This window comes from Falco naumanni, chromosome 2 (assembly GCF_017639655.2).
Source record: "Falco naumanni isolate bFalNau1 chromosome 2, bFalNau1.pat, whole genome shotgun sequence".
In the NCBI taxonomy this organism is placed as follows: Eukaryota; Metazoa; Chordata; class Aves; order Falconiformes; family Falconidae; genus Falco; species Falco naumanni.
In genome coordinates this window covers 81621936-81647541 of record NC_054055.1, presented here as the reverse complement: position 1 = coordinate 81647541, position 25606 = coordinate 81621936, and the positions used below count along the sequence as shown (strand labels likewise).

General features: G+C 36.6%; 1 protein-coding gene across 2 annotated transcripts in view; it reads right to left on the bottom strand.

Annotated features, from left to right (window-relative positions):
• The window catches only part of TRAPPC10 (trafficking protein particle complex subunit 10), a 44317-nt gene that overhangs the window by 7842 nt on the left and 10869 nt on the right, over window positions 1-25606 (bottom strand). For both annotated transcript variants that reach the window (XM_040585198.1, XM_040585197.1), the window contains exons 3-17: window positions 25068-25203; window positions 23806-24002; window positions 22032-22227; window positions 20765-20876; window positions 19491-19738; window positions 17143-17289; window positions 14409-14523; window positions 13214-13290; window positions 10449-10540; window positions 9170-9310; window positions 8119-8231; window positions 6561-7075; window positions 2690-2831; window positions 1371-1529; window positions 44-273 (exon numbers count right to left, since the gene is read on the bottom strand). In XM_040585198.1, coding sequence (XP_040441132.1) covers window positions 44-273; window positions 1371-1529; window positions 2690-2831; window positions 6561-7075; window positions 8119-8231; window positions 9170-9310; window positions 10449-10540; window positions 13214-13290; window positions 14409-14523; window positions 17143-17289; window positions 19491-19738; window positions 20765-20876; window positions 22032-22227; window positions 23806-24002; window positions 25068-25203 — 2620 coding nt within the window. The remainder of the gene's footprint in view (window positions 1-43; window positions 274-1370; window positions 1530-2689; window positions 2832-6560; window positions 7076-8118; window positions 8232-9169; window positions 9311-10448; window positions 10541-13213; window positions 13291-14408; window positions 14524-17142; window positions 17290-19490; window positions 19739-20764; window positions 20877-22031; window positions 22228-23805; window positions 24003-25067; window positions 25204-25606) is intronic.

The following is a 25606-nucleotide window of genomic DNA, read 5'->3' as shown; positions in this document are numbered from 1 at the left end:
GATCAAATAGATTTCATAATAAAAACATTAAATAACATCTTACTTTTTGGTCAACAGTAGCCATGCAGTTGTCCTGTTTCTGCTTCTCTTTGTTTTTTCTGTGATCTTCTTTACTTGTAGTATTTTCTTTCTCCACTGCAGCTTCTGTGGCTGATGGCAAATACATGACTTCTAGTTCAAATTCAATCACATGATACGCAGGAGCCACTGGCAAACTGATGCTTGTGATCTTTTCAGAAGACTGAATCCTTAATGACGATTCTGAGATCTTTTCTATAGTTGTGTAGAATGGGGGGGGGGGGGGGGGGGGGGGGAGTAGATTTAAAACCCATTCATCCCTTCCCAATTTTCATTTCAATCTGTAACTACATAATGAAACTAGTCTAAAAAGTCACAGCAAAATATGTGGTGTCATAACCATTTCCTTGCAAGACCTCCATGTTTGCAAAAACAGCACTAAGAAACCATGTTATATAACTCCGCAGTAACCTAATCAAATGATCTGTAATTTGCGGATCTTAAATACCACCACTGTTCACAAATTCCCAATAGTCACATTCTATTCTTCTTAAAGTGCAGGAATGTAGCAACCCCATTCTGTCTAATAGTCCCTTCCAGTGTTAAGGCAGAACTACGAGGACAATTTGATAACAAGCTTCAAACTAGCTGAAGAGCTACTTCAGTCCATCATATGACACCTACTGAAGTTTTTAGAACATCCTGTATCTCCTTAGTCTCATAATTTCACTTCAAACTTACAACTTACTGAACCACACACATCAGTATTCTTGGTCACCATTATCTTTAAAATGCTACATGAGGTGCTTCTGTATAGTCTATTTTAACCTTAATTTCATCAAGTCTGTTAAGACTGTTCTTCCCACTTATGTCAAAGTTGCTTGTGTTTGAGCAACTGAGGAGACTATACAGTACTTATGCTCTGGGAAAAAGGGAACTAGGATGTCACCTGCTAAATGAAACACTGGCCAAGGGAAATGTTCCTTTTACATAATGCACTATGTAAAAACCTACTTACAACTACTGCACAAAAAAAATCACCATCCTTCATTTGGAAATCATGACAGATGCTGACCTCAGCAGCAGTTTCACCATGCCTACTGAATTTCATCAGTGAAAGTAAAAGCTGTCCAGCTATGTTTGCTGAAAAGTTCATACTACTACTATGAGGGTGAAAATTTAAGACCTTTCTTACATTGAAGTACTCAGCTGCAAGTCCCTAGTATTGTTCTTAATAATGACTACTGAAAAAGACAGCATCAGTGTTCTTAACACTGTAAGTGCAGATTTACTGCAGAGTTACTGAACTTTCAGCCATTTCAAAGAGTACTAACGTTTACTTCATCGCTTACCCCTGGTGTTGGAATAGATCGCTGCCTTGCTCTCCGGATGGTATAGAATAGGCATGGCATCTGCGTTACTGAGCTGCAAAGTGTCCCCATTCTTCATTGTGTAGTGACCAGTAGTCACTGTGAATTTCACCTTCTGGGGAATGCCAGCCAAAAGGCTATCTGAAGAAGGTGGCAGAAATTGGTAACAGATTCCAGTACTCATCAGTTGACAGTTACGATGCACTAGTAAGGCTTGTTAGCAATATTCCCAGACAATTTCTCACACACGTTAGGGTAACTTAAACGCATAGGGCTTTGGCGTCATTCAACACATTAAACCTAGTTCAGATACACTGGTGTGGAGAAACTGATTGTTTCAACTTGAGCGACCAGAACCACTGTTTCTTGGACGGATTTGATTAGCTGGCTCACATACTGTGTAGCTCTGGGAGCACAGAATTCGGTGAAATACAACAATCCCGAACAATTTACTAACTTGTTGTTAAGTTCCCCAAGCTGTAGACAGCTTTGTATTTTTGCACCTACAATGCCAGTCATACCCACATGCTGTATTTATATAATCAACATAACAAGAATGCCAGTATGCACACAGACTCTCAAATATCTGAATCACAACTATTAATTTCACAGGGGTATCTAATTTGATTAATGCCCAATATGCCTGTCCTTCCTTCACCACACACTGCAACCCATGTAACTTGAATGATATACCAAAGGCGTATCAGCTCCTCAACTGCCTCAGTTAAGAGCCTGAAAACAAAAATCACTATTAACTATACTATAGAACTATAGTGTATATAAAAATACATCTCCATTTACAAACTTCAATAAACTCCACAACACATAATACCCAGCTGTCCATGAAACCAATGGATGTATTCACTATTAAATTTTAGTAAGTTCACATTATCACGTCTAGTCGAGAAACCCAGTTCTTACACATTTCTTCTAAATACCAGAGACAGCAGTGTCACAGAACTAATCAATAACGAGCTCAGGCAATTACAAATTTAAATATTCACTTCTCCTAATCACTGTGGCAGCTCAAATCATACCTGATAAATTTAAGAGAACTAAATGTTCAAAGTCATGTTCAAAAGTGCCAAAGTCAGGCACTGGAATTAGTTGTTGAAAACTAGCCATCACTGACATAGCATACTTGATGGATAATTTGAAAAGCAAGAATTTATTTTAGACTCAAAATTAAAGGCAAAGCAAAATAATTCTGAATAATATTCAAGCCAGAAAACGCTTTATCTAGTCCCATGAGAGCATAACAGAAATCACCAAAACAACTTCAGCATAGCAACTGTACCTACCAGTCATCGGTTCCACTTTTAGCTGGGGCTCCTGAGAATATACATCGTACTGCACAATTGGGTAAATATGAAGAAGGACAAACTGTACTTTCCCCACTGAAGTGCACAGCTGCCTGAGTGTGTATGTCCCAGGTTCTTTGGCCTTTGAAGAAAACATTTGAATGCATCTTTCAGTTTAGGAAATACTTACAGAATAAACCCTCTACTAGAGAGCAGCACGTATCCAGCTCATTTTTATCAGATACCTTGCAACTGTAAATTAAAATGACAGACTTGTTCTCTGAGTAAGTGGTAAGATTTTCACAAAGGAGCACCTTTTACGCCATTAAGATAGCTCTAGAGCGCTGGCTGATTCAAGAAAAAAACGTAAGTACCAATAGTCAGAATAATTAATATAGTAGCTATGCTGTCAAATTGTTATTCTGGAGTGCTTTTTTCTTGTTTGTTAGTTGACACCCCACCCCCCCAAAGGCCACATATATTAAAATATAATTGTATTTACTAAGTACTGAAATGATATTTAGCAAGCAGTAAAGCTTATTTGGCCAACATTCATAAAAATCCTACAACATTTATACAAGGCATGGCTTTCAGCTCAAACTATCGATTTCACATGCTCCCAACCCACACCCTGTGTAAATACTTACAAAGAAAGTAACACATGCGTATTTAATATCAAACTCTTCCCTTACCCTGAATAATGGCATTCTGGATGTTTTTTTGATAACCTAAAAAGCAAATCTGTAACATCTGCTAGTATATTTATTCTTGATTCTATTTGCTCTTAGCTACTACTGCTAGGGAATGGGAAATATTTTCTTTATCCATGTGCCATTTTACCAAGTGTAACAGATAAATATTGATGCTGGGTATAATTCAATCTAAAGAATATGATTAGAAGTTATGGAGAAAAGCTGTAACAACTTAACATTCAAACTTCACTTACACAGTTATTTACAAATCAAATCCTGACTGAAATTCAGTAGTATGCATTGTGACGTTAAAGTCACTGAATTTTACCACCTGAATATTTTCTGTTGAAAAGCATGAGTAAAGTCTTTCATAATACAGATATACATACTTTAAATCTCAACATGGGATGGGAACATCAATCTGAAGAATTTAGATAATGCTTTCTGATCTCTTTCAAAGCTTGATAAAACACTGGAAGATTGCTAATCAGCATAAGTAACACTAATTGTTAGTCTAAAATCTACAGAAAGAATCAAACTGCTTCTGCACCATAGAAGCACAGTCATTCCTCTCTCTGCAAAACAGTGCAATTAAGCATCACTGTAAGAAAATTTAGAAAGCAAGTTCTCGGCAACTTCTATCCTCTGGCCAGCCATGTAATCCACTAGAAGTGACACAGTATACTACTACAATGATAATGGATTTTTAGTAAATACTTTGTAAATACTGCAGGCCAAATTTAGAGAAGCTTTCACCATGTTATCTAGGAATACACTGCCAAAATTGTAGCATATTCAGATTTTCCCTTTAAGGACAGACAAGTCATGCTTTGATCAGCTGTACAAAGATAAGGAGGATTCACACTGAGCAGTCTTCCCAAGCAAAGTTCGTTCTTTCAAGAAAGGAAGGTTGGGCAAATAGGAGAGTTATAGGCCTCAGGTTGCCCGTCCTCCAACAGCCACCAGAAGCATGCAGAACAGGGCAAATTTAAAGCAGAGCTATATCTATCTTTTCATCTGTATCTCTTCTTCTGTGGTTTCAGCTTGGTTCCTGATACCACTAAGCCAAAATGCCTGCTCAGTCTCCAACACCTTTCTTCTAGTAAGGCTCCTTCACCCAAAATCTAATTCTACATACATGTTAATTTATTTTCCAGGAAAGTACATTTGCAGCCACCAAGACCGCTCACATCTCCAAATCCAATTGACTTGTCCCAGTCCTCTGAAAGAATCAGAAACCTAAAAATTACGTCAGTAAGTAGTTCAAATGACATTACTGCCATTTCACAGTGTATCATCAGAGACTTGAACTCAGCTTCCACCTTGAGATACCTGCCATCTCCATTGCTTCTACAGCATATGTATCACATGTACCAAGCACACCTCTCTAGTGCTTTCTGCCTCAGCACTGGAGGAACTGAAAGGCAGAGTATGTAAGAGTGAAGCTTTCTATAGGCTAAGCAAAGTCCTAAGATAAGACAGAAATTAACAATTAAAAAAAGAAGGAAAAAAGAGAAAGTTAAAATCTCAGGTGTGGAGCACCTAAAATAGGCTAAAAGTGCTAAAGAAACCTCCTAGCCAGCTCTGTCTAGCTATCAAATTTTAGTCATCAAAAGCAGCTAAGTATATTCTTATTTCAAAATTAGTTTAAAAAAGGCACCAAAGCTAATTTAAATCAATGGAAAATGGCAAAGCTAGCAGGTGTATATACCATATGTGACTGCAAAACACTCTCCCCTCTTCATAGCATCCATACCCTTTCCAATATACAGGCTGGATAATGCTCATAAAATGAAGCAGCTATGAAAGACCTATTGCATTCCTCATTGTTCTGCCCCACCTCTTGTTAGTAATTCAGTTTCTCAGTATTTTCTCACTCAGATTTTCTCTACACTGATACTCATTGCTGTCGTATTGAAGTCTACTAAATACTTCCCTGTGCAGGTTACAGAGATGGGAGGGGAGATATAAGTCCTTAAAGAAACCCAAACAACAGAACAACATAATTGAGGCCAGAAGCTCCTACCCCTGGAATGCCAAGCAGATGGTGAAGTCTCACTTTTGAAAATGTCTGGCATTTCACTACCTAGGACTAAGTCGGCAGGTAAATGCCTTTCCACATTTCATTAAAACAAGCAAACAAACCACAGATCAGCAAAGTACAAGGCCACAGAATGAGTGGCACTTTAAAAAACCAAAACCAACCAAAAAAACTCATCACCACAACCAACCGACGGGATTGGTACTCAAGGCATGCTGGTATCTAGCTACTATGCATCTAATAGTAATGTAATGTGAACAGAAGTGATAAGTACTACTGTCCTTAAATATTTCAGTGATTACTAGGAATACTTAGCTTGCTGGGGGAAGAATGGGAGGAAAAAATTGATTACTCCAAGTATTAAGCTAGCTTAGAATGCATGTGTAAGTCAGAAATTGAGAAAGTTTCATATATAACACTATATGGCAGAAGCAGGACTGTAATGCATTTTTCAATGATGGCATTTACGTGGTGACACACTATTTTCACTGGTTTTGCTCATGCAAATTAAGTATTCCTGTAGCAGAAAAATCCTTACATTCTTGTCTTTTCATTCCTTATGTGATTAAAATGAATAGTGGGGGCAGTTTTAATTCTGACATCTTCTACATTCAAGTATTTGAAGCTGAGCTTAACTTTGTCATAATTCTTGCAGGTAGGTTTACTACATCCACTAAGTGAAAAAATATTCTACCACCCTCCACACTGAAGAACAGGCTATCAATGAAATTTAACCACACAGTCACTTATTAAGGGCTAGAAAATGCATTCCCATCAACATTTTTAAACATTATTCTGAACGAGCTCAACAGCGAAGGCAGACTTCACAAGCAGTACATTACTTTGTATATGAATTTTTGGCAGCAATAATCAAGATGTTTAAAACAAGTTTTGGAAGGCTGACTCAAATGATTGCAAATAGGATGATCACCTGTACATTCTGGCACAAACAAACCAGCCTTCTTTCAAGGGAGATTTAGATCCAGAACAACAAAAAGAAAGCTACAAGGGGAACGGCATCACCCAGACTGTAACAGGAAGCAATACAGGTACCACTTGCCAGCACTGTGCTCTTCCTCACCCAGTGTTTTAGTTATTCTTTCATGAGTGCTACATTCACTCAACTATAAAAACATACCTGAGTATTGAATATTATTTTATTGACTCCTGGTTCCAGTATTAAGTTGTTGCATTTCAGCACATGAGCCCCATCTTCTAAAGTCACCCCTGAGGGCATATCCAGCGAACTACTGCTCTCTTGTCTTCGTAGCAGCATGTGCACATTTTTGCAAATAATTCCTGCTGTGTTCAAAGAGTTATCCGAGGGACTCCGTTCATACATTTCGTATAGCTCCAGTGCTGGCAAGTTGTTTCTTGACAAAGGAAACCCTGCAATTTCATATGGAAAGCTGATAACACCATTGGAAGTTTTGTGTTTAGTGAGCCACTCAGCTGTTTTTCTGTAACTATTTTTTTCAATGCTGAAGTGAACATGGATGGCAATCTGATCCACTTGGACAGGTATGGGCATTTGGCTCAGCAAAGTCAATTCAATAGACAACTTTCCACCCACATGGACAACAGCATTTGGAGGGTCAAAATGTAGAGTTTTCAACTGTGCGAAGGAGTGCATAGGCAATATAACCTTTTGACCTGAAAAGATAAAATCAGGGATTTTATTCTCCCGTGCTGCTGGAGATCAACAAATCTTTTCTCTTAAAAAATTTAACCTCTAGAATTAAACAGATCAATGACTTTTCACTATAAATCAATACTTTCATATTTTAGTTTTATCGTGCATAGAAATGAGACTTAAAGATGCTGAGATTTGTTTTCTAACAGTTACAACTACTACAGTTTTAGTACTCTGGCTATTAAAGACAACCAAACTAAAAGACAGGGTCTAAGCAGAAGTTTAACATTTCACTAGGATATAAAGTGTTCTAGAAAAACACAACAGCATAAAGTGACAAAATTCCCAGAGCACGTAAGTCAAGGGCAAGTACAAGTTTAAGAAACTAATGATCGGACTGGTGCCTTGAGCCATCAGCATTACCATACGAAGGTTTTTCATTCTCTTTTCTAGATTCCAAAATCCAACACTGAGGCAGTACGAAGCAAGTCTAAAATAAGATATTATTTATGGTATATCCATTCAAGAAAAAATTCTGCATAAAAATGAATAGTCCTTAGATCTACAGGAAGTATTCTGTATGAATTTGAATTATGATTAATATCTGAAGACAAGGTCTTACTAAAGCAGCAGGAAGAATAAAGAGAAGAGGTAGGATGGTCAAAATAAGCTGCAAGTGGACAGGTACATATCTAGCACAAAAACCAAAGAAGTATCATCACAGAGCTGCCATCTGCATACCAGCAATGTAGAGCCAAAGATAAATTAGCAATTGAAAAAACCCACAACACAAGATATATTATGAGCTGTCAAAGCAGAGAAACAGATACGTGAAGGAAAACAAAGACTCTCCAGGATGAAAATGTTGATTACCCTTTCACCTCTGACTATTCTTATTTATTGCAGAAATTTTATAAATGTTACGGAGATGACAAGAAAAAAAACCATGTTAGTTCAGAAGTTATGCACAGGGTAATGAAACCCACGTGAAAAAGCCTTCCTCTTTTAGGAAAAGATCAGATTACAACAGCTTAAGCTTTAAGTATTTAAGAACCAGACTTACCTTGGTTCTCTGCTTGCTGATTGGCAAAATCTAGTATTTCTTGGCAAAAGCTTCTGCGTTCATCTTCTGTTAAAAGACTATCACCAGCTAAAAGGCTGCTTGTTTGAAGATAGCTAAGAATGTTAAGGAAATGTGAAGCAGAAACCTACAACATTCAAAAATCTGACTGAAAATGAGACAATTCAGGCGCTGCTTTTCTAATCTTTTAAAAAGACCTGCTTTTATCATCACCACACACTTCCATTAGAAATGAAACAATGGAAGACATACTATCATCTGAGAGTATTGCAAAATCTCTACTTTCTGCAGACCTACCAAAATATCATTGACCTGTGCAATCTTCCTGCATCTAAAACAATTAGTGAGAATAGAAAATTCATTGTTTGGCAATAGATAAACGCAGCATGTAAGTTAAAGACCCAGTGTGTTGCATTACGCTGCCCAACATTTAGAACTAAATAACTTGAGTATTTTATTATATTTGAATTTATTTGGCTGAGAATCTGCCAGCTGTTACAGCATCACTCACCATAATCAAGTCATAAGACACACTTTATAATTTTGAGCGCTGGAGATACAGGAAAAAGGTAGTAGCAGCTATAGAAAGCCCAGAAATTAAGCTCCTTAATATAGGAAGACACTATAATGTCATATTTACCAAATGACAAATACAGTACCACATAAAAACTTTCATAATGATTAAGTACAAACACAATCATAAAAAAACCCTCTGTGGTATCTGCTCAAGTAATTACAAACTTCACGCTATCCATGTTGCATCACCCTCTAGAGCCTTGATGTATTTAAAACAGAGAGCAGCAACCATATGCAAAAGGTATTAAGCAAACCAGATGTTAAAAAAAATAATTAAAAAATAAATAACACAACCCTCCCCAAACGAGCAGCAACAGTGGAAACAAGAAATAACTCAGCTGTTTGATGTTTGACAGTCTTTACTGTTAAATAAAAGTTAACGGATACGTCAAAAAAATAATCAGAAATACCATTTTCTCCAATCTTGATTTTTCTGGTTCCACCTTTTAAAGGATACTTTTCTATCTGTCCAAGGTGTTTCTGACATTCAGCTAACTGTTTTCTTGTATGTGTGACGAGCAATGCCCAGCCCTCGGCAAGGTAAGTTTTCAGTGCTCCTTGAAGATACACTTCTGCCTTCTGCGGACCTTTCTTCCTCCTTTAAAATAAAGGAGTGAGTACAGAGTGATATAAGAACCTTCGCAGCCTTGAAATCTCTACACGTTTTCAAGAAGTGGTGATGGGAATGGAACATTGCATACGAATGCAGAACAAGATGCAGTGAACCATTAGGCTAATATTTTGATATATTACCAGCATATCACTTAAGCAAGAAGAACTGCAGTAACTATACCATGTCAACAAAAGGCTTCATATACAGATCTATCCCAAGTCAGAGCAAGTGAGGTGAAGCTACCTCCCACAAATGCAACAAAAGCCATCTCAAGCTTCTGACAGTTAACTAAAAATCTGCTTACTCAGCAATTCTGAAGCAGGGAAATGCTTCAATGAAAATATTGGTTTATCACTATGCAGCAGTTCCATGGTAGTATTTAAACCTAGTATTATTCCCTCAGGTGAAAACTTTGGTTAATTTAGGAGAATCTGTTGTGGCTAGATCAGACTGCTTTAGTCAGCATAGGTGAGAAGCATACCCAAACATATTTTCCCCAAAAACCACTTAGGACTCCCAAACCCATCAAGTAAGAAAAATAAAATGAAACAGAAAATCAATGCAGGAGGTTCCTTTAGTGGAATTTAACAGCAGGAATAAACACAAAAAAATATATTTGGAAATTCGGAATAAAATCACTATAATTTTCACAGCGGGGGAAACAAATATTTTACAATCAAATATGAAACTGACTACTCTCCAAAAAACATGTCGTCTGGCTTTTCTTAGGTTTATATTGACACACATATAGTTAACTATAAAATTTGAAAGAAGTTAGAATCCATGTTTTAAAGCAGACCATAGTAAAGGCAAAGTAAAGACCTTCCTCCTCCCCCTCCTCCCCCGCCCCCACTGTCCTTTTCTCCCTAGAAGGATCCACTAAAGAACATATAGGACAGTTAAAGGCAAGAGTACTAAAATATGAGTGAGAATTAGGGCTTGATATAAAAAGATTGCTGGTGCTCTTTTTCTTTTTGCTGAAACACAGCCTGAAACTTAGGGCATGTTTACATTTTCAAAAACACTTTTTAAAATTCCTTTTTAATATTGTGTATTTTCCTCAAGGATTATATTTAAATTTTTCAAAGCTAATGCATTTAAGACATTTTAAATATTCATTTACATATAAAACTCTGCCAAGTCCTTTCCCACAAGCTTAGCTGAGCGAATTCTTCCAATATTTGTGTACATTTCAATGGTGGCATGGGACAGATCCTGTTTAAAAAAAAAGAAACTATTATAAGCTTTATATATTTTTTAAATAGCTATATGGTATTTCACACAAATTCATAGCCAGTAACTAAACTGCTACAACAAAATGAGTCACTTTTTAGATTTCCCCTTGCCCCCAGCACACAATATAGGGCACTTTCAGGTCATCTTCACTTTCTCTACAGTTGGTCATTATCCCATATCTGTGTTATGCAGATGTAGCAGAAGAAAAAAGCCTATTAAAAATTAGATAAGGCAAGTCGTAACCACCAAAATAATAGACGAGACGCAGTTTCAAGCAATTCTTTACACTTTAATCCTCCTGTCTTTTTTTTTTTTTGAAAGCACCTATTTCTCAGTGACTATATGCCATTAGATTATCATTGCAGGACTGTGAGTGTATCATTCCAGCATACGCCACACGTAACATATTTAGAACAACATTAGAGCTTGCCTCAGACTCACAATTAATACTTCAAAACCAAATAAACTACACACAGAATGTGGTAAAAGATTCTTTCACTTTAAAGCTGTGCATAATACCATTAAGTATTTGAAAGTTTGTAGTATGTAAACATACAATTAAACACAGAATGTTAAGTTATAATCGGAACAAGTATTTTTGCAAGAGTGCCTTAAAGGAATTTTGCTTGAAACTAAGCAATCCCAAACTCAAGTTCCTCAGTCATCTTTAATTTCCAACGTAGCCACACTGTCGTGTCACCTTCCTCACCCTGCTTTGAGCTTGTAATAACAGTGACAAATCCTTCTCACAAAATCAGCAGTTACAACACGCACTGTATATCGCCCCCAAACTTTTTTCTCAAGTATGTAAGAATCTCTGGTCTGATACATAAAACATTTCACATTATATTTACAAACCCACAGCCTCTTCTGACTGTCAGGAACCTTTCAGAGAAGCTCATTCTTCTTCACCTAGTATATTAAGATCCTTCCAAAAAAAAATTGCTTAAGAGCTTCCAACTGCCTAAATATTTTGCAGAGTATCTGTCAGAAAGCATCAACTCCTATGGGGCAGGGAAGTGACCTCAAATGAGCTCCCAAAACTTCTGTTAGGCCATTTTTAATGTTACTTATGGAAACCTAGAAAAATAACTTTTGTTAAGAACTCGCAAGAATATCCTACAATAAACTACGTGATCACTCCTTAACAGATCAGGATAACCAGAGAAGTCTTAGACACCAGCTACACATAACAAATGAAAACCTGTGTTCCTCCAAAATTAAGGCACAAGCCAACATGCTGGTAGAAGATTTGACAGCCTTGCAAAAGATTCAGAAGTTGTTACAGGAAATTAGCCATTGAGTGAGAAAAAAGCCTTTTCTGGTAACAAAAGCTCATCACTTCTTCCTTTCAACACATCTGAAAGCTGCATTTTACTTTCCAGACTCATTAAAATTTTAAATACAAATAAATTATCTTCGCTGTCTCTGGAAATTTTAACTAATTCCATGTTCTTCTTCACTTAATACATGGATAAAATATGGTTATATAAAAATTTTATATATTTATGTGACAAGGACATAGGAACCAATATTTTGCAGTATATCCAAATCTACATTTCTGTTGTATAAAAGTGTAGTCAGAAATACAAACAGGAATAGCCGTTCTTTCATTGGCAAATTCTGCAGATCCCACCTAGTTTCCTCAATTTAGAAAGTTACTGCTGAATTTAGTGGAGATTTTCAGGTCTAAGTTGGAACTGAGTATGTAAGAGCAGCTAGCACTTTAAAGATTTTAGTTTTGGTCCAGCTATCCACCTAGTCCTGCAAGGAATTGAAGTATAAAAATGAAACCTGGTATCTTCAGACAAAATCTTTTGAGACTTTTTCTTTCAATAAAGTTTTGTAAAAATAACTACCACCTAGTTCTCAGATTAAAAAAAAAAAATTGCTCAGTTTTCGTCCAACTTTTTCCAAGAAAACTTTAACGGTAGTATTGCAAATATAAGAAATTTCAGAGGAAAATTATTAAGCAGAAAAAAAAAATCCCAAACCAACCCCCCCCAAAATCAAGCACAATCTTAGGACAGTCAGGTTTTTTTTTGGTTTATTTAACAATCATTTACAGAAAAAAACAGAAGATCATTACAATGGCTCCTCAATAAGGGAGCTGTCAGGAAATAATCATGCATATTAAAGCGCAATGAGAAGTCTAATGTTTTAATCTGTAACAGCTCCAACCTTATGATTCACAGATGACCCACAGTTTATACAAAAATCTCATCAGTAGAACTTAGAACATGTAACACCCATTGCAAGATACAAGTCTAAACCATTCAAGAGGAAGCTGAATCCATGCATCAATATTCTTCTGGGGAAGCTTCAATTAATTCTGAATTTGGGATAGCGGAATATGATAGCCATGACATTGGCTTTTTTAATAACTAAGTATACATTCTTAGAGATAATAACCTCCAACTCATAACTGTAAATATTGAAGTTAATTCAAATATTTGAAACTTGGAGCCCATATAGGGTTCCAGCTGTAAAACAAATCAGCTTTGTTGTGTTCAGTGTGTAAGCAACAACCTTTGATACCAAATTACAGATTTACATTTCAGTGTTATCTTCTCAGGTTTGAATATTCTGGCTTTATTCAATCTATAACATAAACACACAAAACTAACGTAAGTAACCAAAACTCATACTTACTAAGTAGTGTTTTTCAAAAGCTTCTACAGATGATAAGGCCTCTTTAAGTTTCTTGTAAGGGCTCTGTGATGCATTGGCTTTAGAAAAAAGCAGAAAAAGAGGTGTCACTTACTAATACATTCCTATTTTAATAACACACCCCACCTCACTTTTTCCTTCAGTAGAAAGTGAAGAGAAAACTTAAAATAATTTTATGGGGAAACATCATCAACACTTAGAGACAGATCATGAGTTTCTTCCCCAGGCTCTAAAATAAGATCAAGAAAGGCTATTTCACAACTGCCTGTGTGTGCATGCATACATGAGCAATGTTCAGGGTAGCAGGGTAAAGGCAAGCAGCAACACAGTTACTGTACTAACTTCTCCAAGCAGTATTTCATAACATTTATTCAACCTAGAAACACACACAATTGTACTTAATACCATATTGTGCCAAAAGTAATATTCTCACAACTCCCCGCTGCTGTATTTACAAATTAACATGACAGAAGCATAGTGTAATTTAAAGATATTTTACTACTTCAAGCAAAGTACTTCAAAGGAAAATTACTTGCTGAATTTAAGTCTTTGCCAGACCAAATATGTGTCAATATTTCTAGATGAAAAAAAGCCCCCATTTGAAATAAATACAACAGGCACCACGGCACTAAATTAAGAATCATACATCATCATACCTGCAAAGCAAATGAATTTCAGCCTGTCAGCTAATGCTTCAAAGACACTAATTGTTCTAGCGTATTTAACATCTGAAAGCTTCTTCCCTTCAGAAATATCTTTCCAAGTGATAAAATCCTCAACAAGTAAATAAATTTGATTGTTCAGCCACTCAAATAATCACTTCAACTCAAATAATATCACTTTGTAGCTCCAGTTGCAGGTTATCTATTTGCATCAGATCAAGGATGCTCCATTTCTTTTTGAAATAATTTTAATACTCATCTGAAAGTATTAAAAACTTTATTCAAAACCAATACTGTTCAAGACTACTTACCTAAATGCTGATAAATGGAGCATTAATGGAAAAATACTTGCAACAGTAAGGAGATGCATTGATAATTTAAAGTACTAGCCGCACATTAAAAGAATTCTTAAGAGATAAAGTTCTATCAATGTTTATATATATGTATGGATTTAAATGCTATCTGTTAAAGAAAAAATCAGTTATTAGAAAGAATGCGTACATTCCTGGTAATACCTGTTTCAGGGCGTTCTGCTCCCAACCCTGCTAACAGATCGACAGTTCTGTTAAGGTCTTCTGAATTGGGTCCCTTCTCTGACACAAGTCCACACAAATAACCCAGAGATTTTAACTGTAAGAGAAACCATACACTTGTTTTCAATAGGCTACAAAAATCAATACAAAATTCCTTTTATTCTGTTACATCATTCCTATAATATATTTCCACTGCTGTCATATTACACTGATTGTAAGATCTGTATTATAGACACTCCATGGAAAGAAAGTAGAGAACCTTTCAAATTTAACTGTTATTCTCACAGTAGAAATTAATTTTATGAAGAATTAAATTGCATATAAGTTAGCGACTCAAATAACATTGGAACACATGCATATACATACACATCCCTACATGCATAACACTTCATAGGAATAAATCCTTCTGGTTTTCCATATAAACATGGAAAAAGCTTGAGATGTTTGGCAGTTACTGCCAAAGATGATTTCTAATAACTGTGTTTGTATTCTATTTTTGAAAACAATATAATCAAGAAATGTTGGCAGTCTCAAGTACACTGATTAGACAAGCTTGCAAATTCACCAGAAGTACTGTATTCAGGTGAAAACCTTCTTGAAAAAGAGATGATTAGCATAGCTAATGCTACAGGTTTCGGGAAGAGTGGCTGGAAAGCTGCCTGGTGGAAAAAGACCTGGGTGTGCTGGTCGACAGCTGCCTGAACACGAGCCAGCAGTGTGCCCAGGTGCCCGAGACTGCCAAGAGCACCCTGGCTTGTACCAGAAACAGTGCGGCCAGCAGGACTAGGGAAGGGACCGTCCCCCTGTACTGGGCACTGGTGAGGCTGCACCTCAAATCCTGTGCTCAGTTTTGCAAGACCCTCACTGCAAGACAGACCCTGAGGTGCTGGATGGAGCGTGTCCAGAGAAGGGCAATGGAGCTGGTGAAGGGTCTGGAGCACAGTTCTTATGAGGAGCGGCTGCGAGAACTGGGGTTGTTCAGCCTGGAGAAAAGGAGGCTCAGGAGAGACCTCCTTGCTCTCTACAACTACCTGAAAGGTTGTAGCAAGGTGTGGGTTGGTCTCTTCTCCCAAGTAACAAGTGTAGGACAAAAGGAAATGGCCTCAAGTTGCATCAGGGGAGGTTTATGTTGGATATTAGGAAAAATTTATTCACCAGAACCATTATCAAGTACTGGAACGGCTATCCAGGGAAGTGGCTGAGTCACCATCCCTGGAGGTATTTAAAAGATGTGGCACTTGGTTTAGTGGTGGACTTGGCAGTGCTGGGTTAACAGTTAGACTCTGTGATTTTAAGCATCTTTTCCAACCTAAATGATTCTATGACTCTAACAGTGTTAAAACAAATCCACACAACTACCATAAAACCCCTTGACAGCAGCTGGAATGCCTGACACCCAGAAGTCAGCAGAGGATACTGTCTTAAAGAAGTTCAGTTCTGTTGGTCAATTGGTTAATTTATTTACAATAACTCAATCAAGTACCATGGTAAGCCTACAAAAGAAAAAAGGTCTCAGCTTGTCATTTTACTCACCATACAAAATGGGGATGGCCATCAACTTATTTTTTTTAAAATTCCACTTAATTTTGTCACCAGTTGCTAAATTTCATTCAGTCTGTTCCACCTCACTCCTACTCATTATCCTACATTTTTTCCCTTTATCCTTTGTGTTAGAAGAGCTGTGAATGGGAGGAACATTTCCAACTCAGGTACAAACTTTCTATAGAAATGTGTAAGAAGCACGGGAAGAACGTGATGCATCCATCACCACTTTACACGAAGAATTGTTTCCTTTATTCTGATCACATACACACACTTTTTTTTCTTAAACAGTAACTCTTCAAAGTGAAACTGTCTTTCTCTGCTTTTTTCTTAGTAAGACAAGAATCTCCTAGAGTCAGTTAGAAGATTCTTAAGTCTACTGACATATGAGCAAACTATAATTAAAATAAATAGGAGATATTCTACAGGCTATGCAAACAAGAGCATGAGCTTACACTGGTTTCAAAAACATCCACAAAGATCACAGTACGCTATTTTAGTAGTTTCTGGAGTTTGTCATCTTTCTAAACTGTTTTTCAACAGTGGAAAGCAGTAGCAACCTTAGAAATGGAGTAAGTGGAACTCAAAAGGGCATTCATATAATTAGGGAAGGGGCTTAATCAAACTGAAAAGGCTACTTTACAATTTCTACTTCATGGTAAGGGGTGGTAACTGAAAAATTGCAAATTATTACTTAATTGCCTCTTTCACAAGCTGCCAACGGTAACACCTTCAAAGAAGCTAGGGTTCTATTACTACCATACTAACGTACTGAAGAAACAATGAACTACATAAACATATTGCTGTAATCTCCATTTATAACGGTAAATGCATCCATATCTGGGCAGCTTCTCCTGCTGTAACTGAAACTTATGTTCCTTCTCTCAGTCAACATGGACTGAGTTCATTCTGGAGTTTAATTAGCCAGTCACTATCAAAGTAGTGGTGAAAGAGCCAGGGGGACAGACAAATAGGTGAACACACCCTAGTTACTCCCAGGCCTCATCTGACAGCAGAAAATGTGGATATAAACCTGGATGCCTCATCTAGACTAAAGACAATGTACAGAACCCCATATTAAATTCCACAATAAAAAGTGTAAAATCTGTTCCACAGAAACAAATGGTCTGTTTCAAAATTGTAATATCACAATTGCAACACATCATTTGCTCACCTTCTCAGTGGCATAGCTCCATAAACCAACTGTGTGGGAAACATTTGCGTCTATTTGAGCCCTATCACAGCAGCCTTCTATTCTTTGTAAGACTTCCAAACAACTCAAAAATACCCAACAATCCAAAGCTCCAGGAGGAACAGAGACCTGAAGATGAACAGAAAAAATTAACTGGGAAATAAGTATTAGTCAGATGAGAAAATATTTCAGCAAAATACTTTTCCTGATACAACATAGCAGAGCCTCTTGGAAGAGCTTACTCTAATACAAAAAAAACACGCCAACTGTCACTACCTCCTAAATAATTTATATATATTACTTCACGAAACAAAGACAGCTAAGCAACCAAACTGTTTATATTAACTCGATTTGATAATTGATAACGAAATAGAAGGAAGAGAGGACTAATAGGTACTAGTACTTGGAAAAATTTAAAAACTTTGGAAATTAAGCCTAAGGAAAGCAGAGTTAGGAAAAAAATATGTAAATATACTACTACTTTCCTACAGAGACATCAGATCTGAGACTGAAATTAAAAATACACTAAGAAGAGATTTAAAAACCTGAAAAAAAAAAAAAAAAGAAATCAGTATGTTTCCTTCACAATAAGAAGTTTGTTAAACAAAGGGTAAGACATCAAAAAAAACCCACCAAACCACACACCAAGAAGGGATTATCATTCAGGACATGACAGAGAAAGAGCTTGATACTGGAATATTTCAAGAATTGAGATAAAGATGAGCATAACTAAAGATCTGGAATATAGTCATGATAATGGTGTCTCAAAATCCTGGTCCTAAACAATGTAAAAACAGTCCTTTTAGAAAGACTATGAAAGTCTCAAAATCCATAATAAACTAGACTAGCTAATTGACTAATGTGATAGGAAAGTTGAACATCCAAGAACAACGCACTGGGCGGGGGGAAGAGATCTGAATTCTGAAAGCATTTTCAGGAAAAGAATGATCTTAAAAACAGAGTAGTTCAGATTTCCGCTATGCGTTCAGTGCTGTCAAGCCACATTAAGAGGTTTTCCTGCATTAAAAGAAAGGATCACAACAGGGATAACCACATGCTATGCACAAACAACTGTCACTGTCTCACAGCCTGAACACCTGCATTCAGTTTGGATCACCACAGCAAGAAAAAAGAGCAGAAATAAGAGACAGTACAGAGAAGAGCCCCAAACACTGGGGGCACAGGACAGACTTAGGGTGGAGTAAAAGGGGAACTGCAGGAAGTACCTTCAGAGATTTAGAAGGGTCCATGTATTTATTCTGGAAATTAAAACAAAACACCACAAAATATACTATCTATAGGAATTACATGTTAGTTTTAGAATACATGAAAGTGTCGGCTATGCATCTGAAGTAGATTTTTCTGGTTTGAAATCCATGGATTCTGTTTTGAATGATGGAACTTACTACCACAATATCAGACAGGCAAAAGTCAGCAGCTACTGCTATAATAGCACAGATAAAACTAACAGAGAACCAGACACCCATGGGATTAAGGACATGGATGAGTCACAAGGTGAAATCCAGAAATATTCTCATGCACACTATACTCTTAAAGATATATTTCAATTCACACACATCTGCGGAGGATGATCAGTGCACAACATCCCTGATAAAGCCTCTTTAGAAGGATTAAGAAACATCAGCAGAAACTAAAGTATGGAGGGAGGAGGGGCAAAGCATGGAGGCATGGAACATGACAAAAAGCTTTGAGCGCTGTCACTTGTTTCTGTCTCTCCCTTCTGTCACTGGATGAGATTGGCATTACACGTGTGTCTCTGCCTAACAGCATTACTGGGCACCAAAAGGAATCACAAAGAATGAACCACAAAAGGCAACCAAAGCAGTATCCAACTTGCATGGCAGAAAGAAGCCCTACCGTAGACACTTTTTCTAGCTCAAAACTGCTTTTTGTTGCAGACTACTACTGTGCATATCAGCATATTAACCAATCTGCCTTACTTTCTTCAGTGCAACACTGTTATTGACTTAAAGAATAGGAACTATAAGAGACTCGTAATAAATCCAGGCAAGAAGCAGACAAGTTACCTACCAGCTCAAGAAGTTAACTTTCCAGGTGAAGACTACAATAGTTTAACTAAATACAGGTTTGGTTTTTGGATGTGATGTCTCCAAATTTCTTTCGGAAGACATCCTCATGATGGAACATTCAACTGTACCACTGTTACAATCTGTTATTACAGCATCAATATGATAACTCACAGCCAGCGCTTACTGTTTTCTGGTCACCAACATCTACACTTCAAAAATCTTGTTAGATCATCATTGGATAAAATCATTCACATAATGGAATATATTACACTGACTCACTTCTAATAGCTTGAGTTCTTGCACACAGTTGTGAAGAAGCTCCAATGCTCGCTGGGAAACTTCCCATGGCCTCTGCAGGAAGATTAATAACGTGCACTGGCGAGAAAATAGGTAACTACGCAAGTCCAGTAGAGTAGCTTCTTGATTCTGAATTAGCTCTCTCTTCTCCATGTCTATTGGTTTTCGCAGAATTAAACCATTCCAGCTCCTCACTGGCTGGCAAAAAAATGTCAGCCAGTTTGCACCATCTAAGTAAATAAAGTTAATATCCAAGAATCAACCACTGCTTTCTATCAAAGCCTCTTCTTCCCTCCCAAGGTTGTGAGCTGGCTTATTCTTCCTAAAGTTTATCATATGAATAAATGACATAGTTCTTAACATGAAAAGCAAAACAAAAAACCAACAGGACTTCCACAGCTAAGTAAATAACTGGATTTCAGAACATTCAAACCCCATAGGCATTTTTCCCTAATTGCCTATTTGTTATTAGTATAGTGGCAATCAGTTTGTAATGTGTTTCTTGGCAATTAAGCCTAGCTGAAGTTCAAAACAAGCTTTATCTACTTAACTATTTCTTACTCAGCCATAATGCATAGATGTGCCCCCACTTCCAGGTATAGCATCAGGTTCAGCCAGTACAAATATATTTCACTGAAATTATTCCTGCACCATATTTTCACTAGAATCATAACACATACCTGATTAAAGCCGTTATATAATAACATATGCTTTAATTCATTAAAAGTCTTAAGTTATTTGATGCTTCTTGCACAGTAATTTTTCTTAAAGAGAAAGTTAAACTTGTACTGCAGATTAAGCACATCTTTCTATTCAGTTTTGTAGCGATTACCAAATGTCTCATGTAATTTGAGGCAAAACTGAATACGTTTCTCCAGGAAGCTCTTTACCTCATGAGTAACTGAACAGTGAACTGTGAAAGCAGCAACTGTATCTCAGCCAGCTCAATACTCAGGTAATTAGTTTCAGGGCTCAGTTTCTAACAATCATCGAGTAAAAATGAAAATGCAAGTTTTCATTAGAAATTGCTTCTAAGCTTCAGAGATGAAAACCAAAACTTTAGTAAGACTATAACTGATGTACACTTGAGTTTGCATACAGCACAAAACAAGAGTACCAACTGCCTAGTGCATCTTCACTGCAAAGTAACATCTTTTTTCTCCCACGCACATGCTACCCAAAGCACTGGGTTATTTAGCAGAAGCATGGTGAAGAAGTTAATACACTTAACATATTTAATATTTTAAGACACTTACCGCCAGCCCCAAAGTTGACAACATATTGAGAAAACAAGGCATCCAGTTCATCGTACTGCACTAGTGCATCCTCAAATTGCTGCAGCATCTCAAAGACAAAGGCCAGTTCTTCCTTTTGACACACAAGCAATACAAGGAGCATGTTACTGGTATTAGTCATGACAGGTATAACAGCCTGTCCCCCTCCTCTTTATCTAGTGAGGATATATCAAGCTGTAGCCCTGTATGTAGTATCAAATTAGTAGCATACGTAGAGGTCCAGGAACTACTTTTTCCAACATTCTTCCCCTTCCAGTATTCACACATTTAGGAAAACCTGCCATTGTAGCAGATGCACTATTTCTTCCTAACACAGGATGATTCACAAAAGAAGATTAAGTCATACTGCTTTGCCAGTAAATTCTGTTGTGTATCCATATCCTGATTCACTACAAGATATTGTTCATACATCTATTAAAAGTTTTTTTAAAAAAGAAAGAAAAGAAATTGCTAAAGACTCATCTCCCTTAATAGTTACAACTTTTTCCCCTCTGTTTACACTGCGAAACTGCAGTACCAGTTGTATGCAGAGAAGAGAGCCACAGTGGTAAGTAGGAAAAGTCTGAGGATTAGATATAACGTATACAAGAGGTAGTCCATGAAGTCAATGCAAACATGAAGATGAGATGGAACTGGTGTGGAGGACAGGACTGTACAGGGACCAGAAAATTTCAAAGGAATCAAGACCTTTAATTCTATCAAACAGTAGTTTCTTGCTTTTCTCTATACTAGCTGAAACAGAGATATATTTAGAAATATTAAAAAAAGGGAATTTAAGGCATTCTTTATTTGGAGTACTTCAAAACAGGCACTTTCCTAAGAATCACCTCCATACATACTGATAATAATCTAAACAGAGAAAGCAAAGCAACATTCATATTAAATACAAATTACAAGCCTGAGTGTCTTTGCACAGGCAGAGTAATAGGACATTTACCCAAAATTCAAGAGCAATACTTTCTAGATGCAATTTGTTTCAGTTGAGATTCATAAAACTTTGACAGGCCTGCAAAGATTCTGCTTCTGTAACAGCAGTTCACTACAATGTACCAAGAGCCTGCTGCAAACAAGATCTAAAAATGCTGCTTTTATACCATTCTTTGTATTTCGTACCCAACCCTCAAAGAATGAAGAGAGCATTAGAAGCACCAGAAAGCCAACTACAATAAAAAAGGCCATTACTAAAACTAGGACTCAAGTACTTCATTCAGTAAAAAGAGACTCTTACCTGGACCATGAAATATTCACAGAAGCTCCACCCTGGCTCAGTCCTTTTCTCTCTCAAAGTTCTCATGTCATCTTCAAACTTGCCTAAGTTTTTGGTGAAAGACATGAGAAGCAACGTCCTGAGTTTGGTCAGGAAGGCATTCCAAGATTCCTGAGAACGGGAAGAGTCTTTCAAAGGGTCAGAAAGTACCACACATCTGTAAAGAGATTGATAAAAAATATTTTTGAGGAGGTAAACATACAACGCACAGTGGAATACTGTGCATACCTGACAGATTCAGAGGGAACAAAATTTAGGTTTTCATTCAACACTAATAAGAAAAAAAAACAAGGTTGAGGGTTATGTTTGTTCCAGGGTGGGTAGGCTGGGGTTTTGTTTTGGGGTGGGTTTTTTTGTTTGGTTGGGTTTTGGTGACTTTTTAAAAACTTTCCATCTAAGTATAAGTAAAGCCTGTGATACAGTTTATGAGAAGAGTTACGCGTTTTCCACAAAATGAGTACTATAAAGTTTTACTTTTTTTGAAGAATAATGGATACATTATTACAATTACTTAAACACAAGTAATGTTGTAGCTGCCCAAGAAAAAAAGTCTGCTTAGCAATACAAGCCAGCAGGATGGTTATTACAGTTACTCCTGGCAAGGATTATGCAAGATACAAATCAAGATACATTAGATCTCGTACAGTCAGCCTTCCTAAGTCACTTAAAATAATCCTCCATAATATATTCTTACTTTATCTGAGTGGGTTTTTTTACACATCCCAAGTGTGAAAATTCTACTTCTTTTCTCATAAATAAATCAGATACCGTTAATTCACAAATAAGTCAGGTTTTTTAGAGCATTTTCCTTCCTCAGTTTTTCTATAGCAGTTCAGTAACATCCAAAAAAACACTGGTATCTCTAAACGCAGGAAAATCTTCCATCCAAGTAAAACACCATTTCTAGTTAGAAAAGTCATCTTACCCTACAGCAAAATGATTAAACCAAACCAATCAATCAGTTAGAAACCAAAAGCAAACTGAATCAGAGCTGTTCAAACTATTTGCCCAAATAATCCTGTAATATACCAAACACCATCTAGGTACAAAAAAAGCGCTGCCAATTTAGAACATTATAACATGCTGACCTGCCAGTCACTGTCAGTTCACTAAGGTACAATGAGTGCTTCCATCTATTCTTTTCAATTTCAAATGTTTATCCTGTCACTCATTTTTAGGGGGAAAATGTCCCATTTAAAGTTAACTCTTAAGGTCAAAAGAAAAAAAACATAATATATAATAGATTCTGTGCAATATTTCAGAATAAGGAAGATAGTATTTACTAAAGTTGGTTTCAAATTAAGACTGGTGTGTTTTATTGACTTTAATGAAAGCAGAAACAGTTTCATATATTCACATTCCCCTCTCACCTCACTCCCATTACTTGTACTTCTGGTAACATTTTTGCAAGCACCTAAGCAAACGAAAAAAACTCTGAAGTTCTGAACCCTGGTTATTACTTCACTGTTCCCCTTAAAGATCTCTTAGCCAGGAGGATATACTTGAAAGCTTTTTGAACCACATTTCAAAGCCACCACAAATCCAGGAATAAACTTCTCCCTTTATTGCTTGCATCAGTCTCCTTCAAAGCATAGGTCTTATGGTACCATCACCTGTATGTTGAACATCAAGGGAAGTCCTTAAATAAGCAAGGAACCTGTTATATAGGGAGTTGGATTTTTAAATCAGCACACTTGCCAAAAGGTCAAAATGTCTGCAAGAAAAAAACGCTTACCTGTCACTTTGTTTGTTACAGAAATCATTTCTTATTTTATCTACGATAGAGGTTCGGGGAAGGATATTTGTTTTGTTCTTTTTCTTGGCATCACTCTCAACTACCACAATTAGCCAGTCCACTGAGTTGTGAGCTTTGAGAACATTCTGCCACTTGGTGATGTCATCCTTGACTGTAGTTTTGTACACTTCCGTGTCCTGGGATGAGAAGTGGTGAATCATCAGAATCAAACAGACATTCTGAATAAAGTCATAAGGCCAATTTTGTTCCAACAAAAGACGAACAGAAAGACATATTTAACAGAGTTAGTGACAATAAGTACACTTACTGGAAGAAATCAAATGAGGTGAAGCATAGTTAAGGTTTTGGTCTTTGAATTTAATTTATTTCTAGTGGTATATGTTAATTCTTTAGATTACCGAAACTGATATTTTTAAACATAATTTAAACTCTTATTATATACATTCTTGAACTTTACAACAAAAACATGTTTGAAATTACAAAGCTGAACTGCTTTATTCTCATATGGTAACAGAAGTGTGATATTTCTGCCATCTAACACTGTTCAAATCTTAATCTGTTTAAAAGCTTTTTCATAAGAATAAGAAAACCACAGAAGCATTGTTTGCCACTTTTTTGGCTTCTGGGTTGTTTTTAAACGGATCAATTCTTACAACTCTTAAGGCTGTTCTGGAAACTTTTTGATTGGTCACAGATCAGATGTCACCTTTGTCCTTCAACCAGAAAATTTCTAACAGAGGCCAACCAAAAAGCAGTGACCTGTAGATAAACAGGATTAAGACTTTCCAAATGTTGCCCAGTTTCAATTGCTGACATACACCAATACCTGACACACATGGAAGATGAACTACAGAAAAAAATACATATCTTATGATATATTCAAGAGGCTAAATCTTAACTGAAATACTCTAGCTTATGAAACAAGCATGCTGTGCTACTGCAGTAATACTGTTAGATCCTGGGTTTTTTCATGACAAAGTACTGAAAATAGGTTATTCAGAAGCCTGTCCTCTTAGTGTCAAGCAACATTACAAAGAAATACTGCTTATGGCAAAAAGTACTCAAGCTGACGAAGTTTTGTTTCCAATAATATTGGGTATGCATGCTTATGCAGTGCAGACTTAATTGTTCAAATAAGCATAAAAAGCAAGTGGCGAATACCAGAAAGCACAAGCAGAAAATCAAAACAATTTCATTTTTAAATCCGAATATTCAGTTTTTCATGATGTTTTCCTACTTACACAACATTCTGTCCAATAAATATGAAGAAAGGGAAAAGTCAAAAGGGCCTTATTCCCCTCTTTGGGTAGTAGCTCCTCTTTAAATTGAACAAAGTTAGATTCTAGATGAATCATCTTTGGAGCACGGCCGTAAGACCTACAAAGTTTAAAACCTGAAATTAGTGGACAAGACATATGCAGTAGAATACAAAAATGAACATGTATTTTGGGGAAGAGGAATACAATGAAATACTCTAGTACTGGAAACTGACAAACTATGTTTATTGAGGTTTGTACAAAGTTAACTACAATTTGGTGTCACTTGAAACAAAAGAGATGCTCCTTTTTGCAAGAACGGGAGCTAGAAACTTGTCAGCTTTCATTAAAAGATTTTCTGTACCTGTAGAACCTCTAAAAGTAAAAAATTCCAAATAAGAAAATTCCCAAAATATTTTTCCTAAACAGAAAACTGTGCTGTACGAAAGTTTTTGCAGTAAAGTACATCTAATGCTACATATGTTCTACCTATATTCTCATTAAGAAGAAAGCCTGTCACTTTC